Source organism: Perca fluviatilis, chromosome 8 (genome assembly GCF_010015445.1).
Source record: "Perca fluviatilis chromosome 8, GENO_Pfluv_1.0, whole genome shotgun sequence".
Lineage (NCBI taxonomy): Eukaryota > Metazoa > Chordata > Actinopteri > Perciformes > Percidae > Perca > Perca fluviatilis.
In genome coordinates, this window is record NC_053119.1 from 13,147,605 (window position 1) to 13,159,290 (window position 11,686).

General features: G+C 38.6%; 2 protein-coding genes across 2 annotated transcripts; both read right to left on the reverse strand.

Annotated features, from left to right (window-relative positions):
- Positions 1 to 242: 242 nt before the first annotated feature.
- On the reverse strand, positions 243 to 5,100 carry LOC120563727 (endoplasmic reticulum-Golgi intermediate compartment protein 2-like). Its single transcript, XM_039808101.1, has 13 exons — positions 4,566 to 5,100; positions 4,323 to 4,431; positions 4,196 to 4,242; positions 4,050 to 4,117; positions 3,880 to 3,920; positions 3,645 to 3,746; positions 3,401 to 3,493; positions 3,278 to 3,333; positions 2,996 to 3,094; positions 2,785 to 2,882; positions 2,529 to 2,691; positions 1,015 to 1,094; positions 243 to 848 (listed from the first exon to the last, which is right to left on the reverse strand). The coding sequence occupies exons 1-13, from the start codon at positions 4,669 to 4,671 to the stop codon at positions 783 to 785; spliced, it is 1,128 nt and encodes a 375-aa protein (XP_039664035.1). The 5' UTR covers positions 4,672 to 5,100; the 3' UTR covers positions 243 to 782.
- Positions 5,101 to 7,806: 2,706 nt separating this feature from the next.
- On the reverse strand, positions 7,807 to 10,492 carry kxd1 (KxDL motif containing 1). Its single transcript, XM_039809918.1, has 5 exons — positions 10,345 to 10,492; positions 9,861 to 9,980; positions 9,534 to 9,686; positions 9,398 to 9,444; positions 7,807 to 9,305 (listed from the first exon to the last, which is right to left on the reverse strand). Exons 2-5 carry the CDS (start codon positions 9,956 to 9,958, stop codon positions 9,049 to 9,051), a joined length of 555 nt encoding a protein of 184 aa, XP_039665852.1. The 5' UTR covers positions 9,959 to 9,980; positions 10,345 to 10,492; the 3' UTR covers positions 7,807 to 9,048.
- Between the last annotated feature and the right edge of the window lie 1,194 nt (positions 10,493 to 11,686).

Below are 11,686 nucleotides of genomic sequence, written 5' to 3' on the forward strand. Positions count from 1 at the left end.
TCAAACATTTTGCTGCCTTTCTGTTTTATATCATTTTAAATTGATTATTTTTGGAGGAATAATTGGACAAAACAAGAAGCGGAAACACATAACCCTGGATGCATTTTTTTTTTTTACAATTATTTGGATATTTTATAGACCAAAGGATTAATCAAAAAAATAAACATACTGAATAAGCATTAGTTGCTGCCCTACGTGAGACTAAACCAGAAACAATGCTAAATATTAATAATGGGACCTCATCAAGTTGAAAGTGGATTTTATTTAACAAATCAGCCTCATATTTGCACACAGGCACATTTGTGGAACAATTTAAAACCCCTGCACACCCACACAGGTCTTTTGTTTGTTGTAGCTGATTAGGCCTCTTTTCAGCTCGACGTTGAGCAGAGATATGCTGGGAGTTTTCTGAGGTCACCAAACTACATGAAAAAAACTCAGAATCACATTCATCTGTTAAGACATGTTGTATCTGTCAATCAGGCTTGCACACGACCACACAACCCTGAGAACAGTCAAACTAAGTGAAAACACCTGTGTGGCTTTCCAGTGAAAGTGACAGATGGTTACTGGAGGTATTGATTATGATCTTTCACAGGTGGAGAAATCCTACACCCACCCAATAAAATTTAACAAAAAAAAATGATACAAATATTTACACACTTCTGAACAAAGCAGGTATTCCATAATAAAACAACTTGTAAACATGTTCCCGGCGTCTCGTTGCTGTCTAGTGGGTTAGGCAGAGATGGTGAGCTGACAGTCGGCTGCAGCTGAGCTCATTATTGAGCGTCATTTTCTGGAGGAATCGAGGGGTCACTGTTTGGCTGCTCATTCAGAGGAACCTCCTGAGAAAGAAAAACAGAAAAAAAGATCACAGTAAACTTTTTTTTTTTTTTTTTTTTTTTTTTAATATATAAATAGTACAATTGTCATTTTCCAAACAGCCTTGAGTTACATTTCAATTCAAAATGAATTGGGTCTACAAGGTTAAAGGTCATGATATTGGCTTACCTTAAGAGGTTTGTAGATTCCCATTTGGAAACGGCAGCAAATAACATCAACCAAGAATCCTATCACACCATGGAGCATGCCTGCAGGTGAGAAAAAGGATCCAACTTACTGTAGCCAGGGTTTAGGTGAGGTGAAAATAACTCATCTTTTAAGACTGAATGTCTACCCCTCACAAGCAGGATTATTCCGTTAAAATTTAAAACGTGGAGCTTGCCAGTAACTCCATCATCTTTGAGACAGTTAATGACAATACATTCATCATCTCCTCCCATTATCGTTAATCATTCTATGAGAAGACCTGGCAATTCAGTTTTAAAAAGATGATTTGCTGGAGTAGATGACAAGATTAGATAACAGTAAAATTGTCCTGCTTTACATGGTAAATGAATGGGGCTTTGGGCATGCATAATGTCTAAGGCCGGTTACACACTGGAAGCGTCGCGCGAGTGTGTCAGCTGCGTGGCGTGTCCGTGTATATTTCGGCTCCCATGTTAACAGGTTAGAGCTTACACACTGCCGGCGTGAGACGCCTGCCTGCTAGAAATAGAACCGACGCCTATTTTTCACGCGAGACGCGAGCGTGTTGGAAGTGATTCCAGGCAAAATAGAATAGGAAAATATGTTTATATGTCATTTAGACACAAATACATATTAATAAATGACATATTGATGTTTGAGGTTTTGACATCAATGTAGATATAAATGTAATACAAAATTTCAGAGAAAAGATTTTCAAATATTGCACCTGTCATACAGAACAAAATATTCTGTAATATATTTTGCAGTCAATACTGCCGACGTTGTCTTGCTTTAATCAAATCAGTAGGCTATATATAAATGGTAGGATAGGCTACGATAACAACGTAGTGTGTGTTCTGAGTGACGGTCCAACATCAGATAGGCTCTTTACAACTACACAAAGTTGTTCAGACAGCCCACTTACCCATTTATCAGAGTTTGAATCTGTCGGCACTATGTCCCGAGATCAGCCCTCCCTGTACCTAGCAGCAGGAGCAGCGCCGCGTCAGACACGCTTCTGGTGTGTAGGACACAGAAAAATCCACGCAGCTGAGACGCAACAGAAACGCCACGCTCGCGAGACGCGTGCAGTGTGTAACCGGCCTAAGGAACATACATGTGGTGATGCCTGATTGTAGCCCATTAAAAACATATTGTAAGGTCTTAAAATTGGGCTCCCAACTGCATTACTGCACAAGCATAACAATTTGACAAAAGAATAAACAAGGTTAACTAAATGGTCTATGTGATGGATTACTTATATTTTCCACATTTTAAGTCCCTGCAAGTAGTTTTCATACTAATAATACACAACACATTCTAAAGTAAAATCACACAATGGTTGCCTGGAGGCCAGGAAAGCAATCTAAACATTAGCAGCAACAATTTAGCAGTCAGCATTTAAAGTAAGGGCTAAAACATGATAAAGTTCCAGTTTGTTCCTTTAAAAATGCATCAGGCGCGCTACAAATGTGTTTCTGTGAGAGTTTATCTACCTGTTGTAGAGAAAATGCCTCCAATGATGCCACAGAGTCTGACAAGAAACTGCCAGAGAGGCATGTGCTGCTCGGTGACTTTGACCATTAGTGAGTTTATATCGTATTTCATAAAGATCCCTGAGACTCCATGACTGCCTGCAGCATGGTTTATCACTCGTTCCTGTGGAGCATGAAGAGGATTACAAACATATTCACCACAGCGATACAAAGCATACTACACAAATGTACAACCTTGTGCAAAATGTAAACCTACCCGCTCAGTGACAGAGTACTGGTGTGTTTCTGCAGAGACCTTGTAGGTGTTCAGTTTGGTGGGCACAATGGTGATAAAGTACTGAAACATGTGGTTAGCTGGAGATAATAACCAAAAACATTTGTTAGCTCAGTGAAACGAAAGTATGTATATCACTGAAAAAGGATAAGTTAAAATGAAAATGGATTTATGTTTGACAACACAGACGTACATTCAGCGGAGACTTTCTCTGTGCCGTCTAGAGGGCTAATAATCCCAGGAACCACTTCTCCAAAGGACAGATGGTCAATCCGGTGAGAGAAATTATAAGCTGTGACACAATCGAAACAATAAATAAATATCATCACATGAATATAACCGTTTTATTTCATGAGTCAACAACCACGACTTTAATGTACAGTGCGATTATCTTCGCCATGTTACCAAAGTATGAGAACATACATAAAGTAGATATGTGTTCAACACAGTTTTGTCAAAAAGATAATGAACTCACTGTCATGGCTGACAAGTGCAGCTAGATGAGCATGGCCTCTTGGATGAGGGATGGACCTGTGCATGAAAGAAAAGGTCAGCCACTGCAAAATGTATAAAGTTTTAACGCTGTGTAGATACATACTTGCCAACGGTAACGTGGAAATTTCCTGCCACCTTGTTGACATACAGGTGTCCATGTATCCTGCAGGCATTAAGGGTCGTGGGACTGCCCTCACTATGGGGGAAATGAGCAACACAATGTGGAGGGAATATGTTTATCACAATTATATGGAAGGTTCAAACACTTCCTTGTTTGTCTTTGTAGGCATAGTTTCAACCGTCACTCAATTCCAAACAGAAATGAGCTAATCGTGAGGATCCTGTACCTTTGAGGCTCAGCAGGAGGAGCTCCTTTCATTGCAGCCTTGAAAAGTACGTCCTGGAGAGCGTGCTCCACTCTCAGACGCTCCTGGATGTGCAGAAGTGTCCTAAAACAAAGAGGGACAGAATAGTTAAGGAAACAAACATTCACTTAGAATGAAACAAAAATCAATTCAACGGACAAAAGCATTTTACATTAAGAGGTGTAATTGTAATGCAAGTTAAACAGTTTAATCTTACATGTGCCATAATCTTCTCTCTGGGGAGAGCTCAAAGTTGACCTAAAATGTGACAAAACCCAATTGTCATTCGAGCACAAATGAACGTTACTACTGTTACACAAAGATTTAATGCATTTTTTCAATTCAGTAAATGAACTGGGATTGCACACTGAAGGCGTTTATACTCACTGGTTCATATTTTAAGCCATCAGAAGCAACCATGTTCTCTGCCAGATCCAGGACATCTGCACCTATATCTGCAATACAATTCAAAACATCCATGACACTTTTCTCAACCAAATAGGAATGAGTGCTTTTTCTAGATTTGTACTTACATTGGCATCTCATGGCCACTGTAATGTCAACATTTATCCTCAGCTTACTGTAAGTAGAGAGCAGATGCAGTTTGGAAACATACTAAGCAAAGACACGGGGTTGAAGTGCAATAATCACGCTTCTTACCTGCTGAAGTCTTTGTCCACCTCATACTCATACTTCATCCATGTGTCTCTGTACACAAAGAACTCCAGGAAGGCGAGGACAGCCATGAGAGTGAATGCTATCAGAGACACTGGGCAGAGTATCAAAATGAGTCACTTGAAATTTAAAGTTACTCTTTCTGGCAGGAGTAACGTTATGCATGTAGCTAGTAACTGAAGGCTACATTTGGCTGTGTAGTATCTGTAGCTAGGTAGCTAATGTTACCTGTCCCACCGCTGGCTGTGGACTCCACATAGCTCTCGGGAACTTTTGGAAACGCGTCTAACTCCTTCACCAGAGTCAGAGCCTTCTTCTTGGTCAGTCTCCTCATTTTAGGAGCAGCAGTGTTGCAGCTTCAGTTGAGTCCCTCATAAAATGGTTATTTTCTAGCAGCGAAGTAGTGGCTTTTAGTTGTTTTGTGTTACGAAAGTTGAGCAACGTTTAACGTTCAGTCTTCTCTGTGCTGACGTTGAACATGACAGCAGTTAGCACCCGAGCTAACAGTTGACGTTAGTGTTAGTTAGCAAGATAAATAGCTAGATAGCCGGCTAAAACATGACTACAAGCGGCTGGTCTTGGTGAAAGAAAGTCGTTATTGTAACGTCAGCTCAGTCCATGGTTAAAGTGCTTGCTTTCACAGTGAAACATAAAGAAATGCCCAGACGCGAAGTAAGTTAACGCTAGCTAGCTAGTTGTGTTGAGGACTAACCAACTAGCTAGCTACGGTGTGTCGTTGGTTTGGTTTGACCCCATTGTCTGAAATAAAAACTGCTCCCATCTGGATTTAGCGCCCTCTAACGGTAGAGTAGAGTTGGTAAATGATGATGATTGGGATATGAAATGAGTAAAGTGAAAGGTATGGTATTGTCGTCATAACTTTGGGGCCTTTTCTACAGGTATAATATTACATAATCTGTAGCACAGCAAATAACAGGATGGAATAGAATAGAGTATCAAATATAACATTATAAAAAACAGTATGGGTACAATATAGAGCACAATACAATGTATGTCTCAAAACATGTCAATGCATATATGTTATTTTTCCTTTTTTCTGCAAGGAAGCAGAGGCTGCAGCATGATGTGAAACCCAAACAAAGGAATGAGTAAATGGGATGGACTGGGAAGACCGCATACCAGCCCTTAAAGAATGATGGCTGGATGAAGAGAAAACCTTAGTCCTTATGGAACCATACATTTCCATATGGACTAAGGCTTTCTCTTCATGCAGCCATCATTCTTTAAGGGTAAGTATGCGGTGATGGTGTGCGGTATCACATTCTCGTTCCAGTTACAGACTGATTATGAGGTTTTTCTATGTGGAGGCAGTTGGCAACAGGAAATTAAGTCTTTCCTCTTTTGAGGAGCAGCAATGAAGCTATTTATGAGGAGGTAAACCTTGTTTTTGTTTGCTTTGAATATTCATGCCTCAATTGTTAATTGTGTTATGTTATTCAGTAGCCTAATTATGATGTAGAAGTTACCTGAGTCTCTGATCTCTTTACTGGAGCTGGTATAACTTGATGTACAAAGCACATTCAGCTTGTCAGTATGTCAAGTCTGTCTACATTCTAATGAGGAAAATGTAAAATATTACACAAGGTACAGCAGCACAATAGCATTTCAAATCAGGATAGGTAGTAACTATACTGTATATGAACAATGAAATAATAAAATTACAAGTTAACATTTATCAAAATGAATAGACCCGTATTCACAAATAATGGACTAGAATGCACTGGACGCAAAAAAGCATTATGTTGGCTAGGTGAAAATAGTAAATATCTTAAATAGATTTTTTGTATTTGTAAGGCCATTAAAAAGATCTTTCTTTCATTCACTTTATTTAAAAATTGCACATTAGGCGTCTTCAAACTTCCTTTGTTAGTTTCACTGGCTGGGCCGACAGCAGGCTCAGATTGTAATTTTAAGTGTCTGACAACATTATGGAAAGGATCCAAGACCTTTTTGTTTAACCAAACAGCTCTGAGATCGCTGGCGCTAAACCCACCAGACTCCACAAAGTATAGAGTATAGAGCCAACATTTTTTCACATGTAAATTGGTAAACTATGTTTATTTCAACCATTAACTAGATTTGTGATTGTTGAAAAATTGGAAAGACAAACCAAAATGGCTTTTCATAGTTTTATTTTGTTTAGTGTATTTAAAGATTTATAAAGGATCTTACTCTTTAACAAAAAGGTCTACCTCCTTAGAAATCCTTTCCATAATGTTCTCAGACACTATAATAACAATAATCTAAGCCTGTCAATGGCAAAACAAGCACTTTTGTGAACATAAATGGAAGGTGCACAATTGCCCCATAACTTACATTAATTTCCAGTCAATGCAGTATTGATGTTTGTGAATGTGCTTAATGGCTTCCAGCACCACCTGTGATGCCTTTCAGCAAGTCTAGCGTGAAGGGCGGGGCTCAACGTGGGTGGAATCTAACATCCATGTTAAGCACCGCCCCAAATTGCACACTGTAGTGAGGGGCTTCTCGCAATGGGCAGTATGAGAAACGTGATAGACAGATAATGTGGCATCGTTACCTATTTCACAGTCTGCTCTGCATGCACTGCACAGGAATCTGGTGGAGATAGTGGACAAAGAGAAACCTTAAAACCACAGACAATATATTTTATACCTTAAATAGTTCAGGTGATATGCTTGTATGGTGCATTTTTGTAAATAAATTAGTGTTTGGCAAGTTTTTGCCTTGCTGGGGGACCCTGGGCTGCCTGGTCCTCATTGACAACCTGTTCCTCATTGTGTACAGATAACTGGAATATTACATGGCCCCATGGACACATTTTGAGATGATGATCCCCTGGGCATAGACACCATAATATTATTTTAGCATATTCAGATAGCCCCTATTGCATTGTGTCAATACCGAACATAAACTGCACTAGACCTCAACATAGGCTACTACATTAAACCTTAGCAGATAATCACTCACTTTGAAGGTGTTTTTTTCTAGTGACTACCAAGTGAATGCTTAGATTTTTCCTACAACTTTTCAGAACTTTATGACTATTCAACTCTGTTGATATTTTGCTTCAGGAGCCCATATTTCCAAACAAAGTACAACAATTATTCATGTTACCACAAACCAATCGCCACACATTGATCCTTGGGCTTTTGGGTACCAGGGTACCAGAGCAGTTGCCAGCATAGCCTCATTGGTCTATAGCCTTGAATCTACCTTATTTATTGCCTTAATACCTATATTTTGAGAGGGTCTATACCAGCCTACACCTTTCTGACCTTTCTGGTCATCTGGTTGTTTGACATTTCTCTGCATCTCAATTCTATCTACTACTGAATGAACCAAAAAAGTTTATAAAATGTTGTAATAACATAGCTGTAATTCATATTTTATTATATGAAAGGACACCTATTGTCAAATAATTTTTTTTCACATACTTGAGCCAAAAAAAAATGTCAAGACACAATCATAAGTATGACATTAACTTTAACTTGAAGGTGACTGTATAAATGAATGTATATTATTCAGTAGAGACAGTAGAGTCTATACAATTATTATAATTATGGAGCAGCTTCAACATTTGATCACTATAGGAGATGTTTCAAACCAGCAAACAAAAACAGATGTAAAAATATGACATAAATAACAAATAAAGTACATTTTAATCTGGACTTCCCTTTTACACGAAAACTGCAGAGAGCAAGGAGTGGTTGGATCCTACTCACTCAACCTGGTTTCCAGCTCTCGTATCAAAGAGCCTGTGCCCTACTCATGTGTCCTCTAAAAGTTTGCTGAATCACTAACAACTAAACCTGTCCCTGACTTCTCTGCAATGCAGGCGGCAATCAAAGAGAGAATTTCTTGGCAAGGATCGGTAAAGCATTGGCTTAAATGCTGCTGAAAACATTCACGAATGCAGTAACAAACATATTTCCTGGTTTTAACAGGGGCCCATAGAATAGCAATTCTGCAAAACAATACTATTGTAATAGTATGACAACAGTAGTAACTCTAAGTATTTTTCAGGTTGAGAACATCATTAACTTTTGTCTTTTAAGTAACCTAAATCATGAGAGATTTCTTCCTTCAGTCAGGTGCGCATTAGGGATGCACTGATCCAACTTTTTCAGTCCTGATACCAAGACCTGGGCTAATTACAATTCAAGTGTAAACCTTTTACAACAAATCAGCAACAAATTGGTCTAAACTTAAACAGGAAGTACAATTTCAGTATATAATGTATATAGTATATAAATATAGAATTTAATTGAATAGATCGGCTCTCACTGTCACCGATACCTCATCGAACTATTTGAGTCAGTATCGGCCCGATATCAGTATTGGATTGGTGCATCCCTACGCGCATCGCTTCAAACAACAACAAAATGAAATATATTTATAATTCAAACCTGCAAACTAGTCGCTGTTTGCTAGTATGCAGGTATGATAATTACATAATGAGTAAGGGATTTAGCTAAGGATTACTGTCAGTACTATAGATATACATCCAAAGTGAGTTACTTTACAACTTCAAGTATTATCTGCATTATTTTAGTGCTGTGCAGGCATAGGACAAAAAAGCGTGCCAACAAAAATTCAGCATCCTCAGACAGTTCATAGCCACATCTAACATCTATTTAGGTGGTGACACTCTTCCCAACAGACAGATTATGACTAAAAAATGAATTAATTAATCTCTATATATAAAAAACTATTCTGCAGGTACAGAGTCCGGACCCTCGTCCTGTAGGACGGCTGTCTCTAGGAAATCGGAGGTGGGCGTGTCAGGCAGCTCTTGAGACAGATCTTCAGAGCATCTGCTCACAGTGGGTGAGATCACATCTGGACTTGTGTCACAGGACTCTGTGCTCTGCTCCGAGGTGGCTGTTGTAATTGTTGTGGGAGCACCAGGGAGAACTGGGTCAAACTCATCATCGTCGTCCTCCAGGATGGGTGGCTCATGAATATCTGCAAGAAAAACAGAGAGCTCTTAGACTGATTTGGTGAATTTGACTGTGGTTATAAAATGATGAATGAAGAAAAAAAAAATGCTAACTCACTGCTGAAAGCTTCTGGGTACTGCTTAGCAATCTTCCCTTTTAGTGTCCTGGAGAAGCAGAGGAGGCCAATAAACAGTTGTGTGTGTGTGTGTGGTGAGTGTGTGTATGCATTTGCATTGGGGTAGCGACGACTTACCTGATCCTCCTGAAGACGCTGTCTAGATCTTTCTTCATCTCCACGAGGGTGCGAGTGTGGAGTAGGAAGCGTTCGTTCATCTGCTGCAGCCGCACGTTAGACAGCCCGTTAAAGTTGATCAACATTTCATTGGTTTTCTCAAAGCGATCAAGCCTGTTTTCACAATAATTCAGCAAAGCCAAAATGATCTTCAGGTGGTCAGTTTACAAAGAACAAGGCAGATCTCAGTGTCACTGTCATATGCAAGTGAACTGACCTACACCAAAAAGCACACACATTTTATATGTAGTAGTGTAAAGTAGCAGAACAGACTAATATGACACTTACATGTGTCTCTGAGCCTGGATGATGGCGTTCACATCTTCAGAGTTGACCATGCTCAGCATCCTGTTACAGAACACGCCGGATGCTGTGGGCTCCACCATGGTGAAAATCAAGACGAAAAAGCTGCAAATACGAAGCTTTATTTAGAAGTGCAAATAATAATAATAATAATAATACACTGAATTTATATAGCGCTTTTTCATAGACTCAAAGTCGCAAATAGGTCAATATACTATTTCCAACACCAGCATTGAAATCGCGAGCCCATAAAGATGTAAGTTATTCAATGCCTATCATCATCTACAGGGACGGTCAAACCCAACTGTTAAGTTTCTCTGTGATATGTTTTAATACAGCATGTTGGCTAACTTTATCAACAGCAGTACAGCAGAGCCCCGGTCAGCAGGCTGATCGCCACTGATTTTACCGTTAACGTTAGCTGGTGAGCTAAAGTTACAAGCAAAGCAACAATATACAATTTAGCTACCTAAGCTCCCACGGTGGATGTTTGCGTCGACCCCTGGCTGTTTGAATAGCAGATTTAAAACGACTTCTGCAGCCTAAAGGTGCATCTGACAGCTGGCTATAAAATAAAAACAAAGCGCTTCCTTGTTTTGTATACTTCCGGTCATAGGACCACCATTTCCGGTGTTTTTTTCTTTCATGTTTTTTCCTTTTTCTTTTCTTTATTTAAAACTGCGCAAATTACAAATGTACTATATTAACCAATCCAATGTGGTGATATCATTGTTTTTCAGATGTAGAATACATAATGAAAATAGCAACATGGCATCATGACTTTGCATAAACATACACGCCACTTTCCTAAAGCCAAATGGCTGTTATCGATTAGGCATATTGATAACATGCCAAAATGGCATATGAATTGGCTACTTCATGAGATCAGTCTGAAAATAACGACGAAAGTGCGCGACGTTTCAAACTAATACATAGGCCTACATTAGATTGTAACAAATTAAAACCATGTAAATTTAGAGTGCATGCAATGCTATCCAAAAAAGGACGTTGGTGTACCCTTTCTACTTAAATATTTATTATAGCATAGTTTTAACAAAAATAGTATTTATGAAAGTGGCACATCCCATGGAGACACATAAGTTGCATACAATTATCCAAAAAACATTTGTCTGAGGTACAATTTCAAAAGGCTGCTTCGTTATCAGCCCAGAGATATAGAGGGTATAAAGAATAAATGGATCAACTTTTGTCAAACTCTGTTTACAAAATGAACAATTAGGTGCTTTGAATGTATTTCGACTGTGCTGCACATATAAGGCTTTAATATTGCAATTGTACAAATTGCTTGAAATGCACAGGTGTTGACTTTGTGCATTATTTTCTATATAAATCTCTTTATATTATGTGTCTTGAAAAATACTAGCTAAGGCTGCTATCCATTTATTCAGTGTTTCAAAACATTTTAAAACAAATGGTGAAAAATGTGGATCAGTGTTTCCCAAAGCCCAAAATGACGTCCTCAAATGTCTTGTTTTGTCCACAACACAAATATATCCAGTTTACTGTCATAGGGGAGTGAATAACTAGAAAATATTTACATTTAAGAAGCTGGAATCAGAACATTTTAACTCAAACCAATTAATCGATTATGAAAATAGTTGGCTATTATTTTAATAGTTGACAACTAATCGATTAATCTTTGCCGCTCTACGTGATGTATGTCACTGCCATGAAAGCAGTGGGTTTTTTGAGGAAATAAAGTCAGTCTAACTTTATGGTTAGTTTGGATTTGGATTATAGATTTATTATTTTTTTTAGTTCATTTTTTATCCACCTACGCACCTTATACC

Coding starts and splice junctions, on each gene's coding strand:
- LOC120563727 (XM_039808101.1), bottom strand. CDS start 4,671: ATGAGGAGACTGACCAAGAAGAAGGCTCTGACTCTGGTGAAGGAGTTA. Junction 4,432..4,565: donor CACAGCCAGCGGTGGGACAG/GTAACATTAGCT, acceptor TACTCTGCCCAG/TGTCTCTGATAGCATTCACT. Junction 849..1,014: donor GAATCTACAAACCTCTTAAG/GTAAGCCAATAT, acceptor TTTCTTTCTCAG/GAGGTTCCTCTGAATGAGCA.
- kxd1 (XM_039809918.1), bottom strand. CDS start 9,958: ATGGTGGAGCCCACAGCATCCGGCGTGTTCTGTAACAGGATGCTGAGC. Junction 9,687..9,860: donor ATCCAGGCTCAGAGACACAT/GTAAGTGTCATA, acceptor TTGTGAAAACAG/GCTTGATCGCTTTGAGAAAA. Junction 9,306..9,397: donor GTACCCAGAAGCTTTCAGCA/GTGAGTTAGCAT, acceptor TTTTTCTTGCAG/ATATTCATGAGCCACCCATC.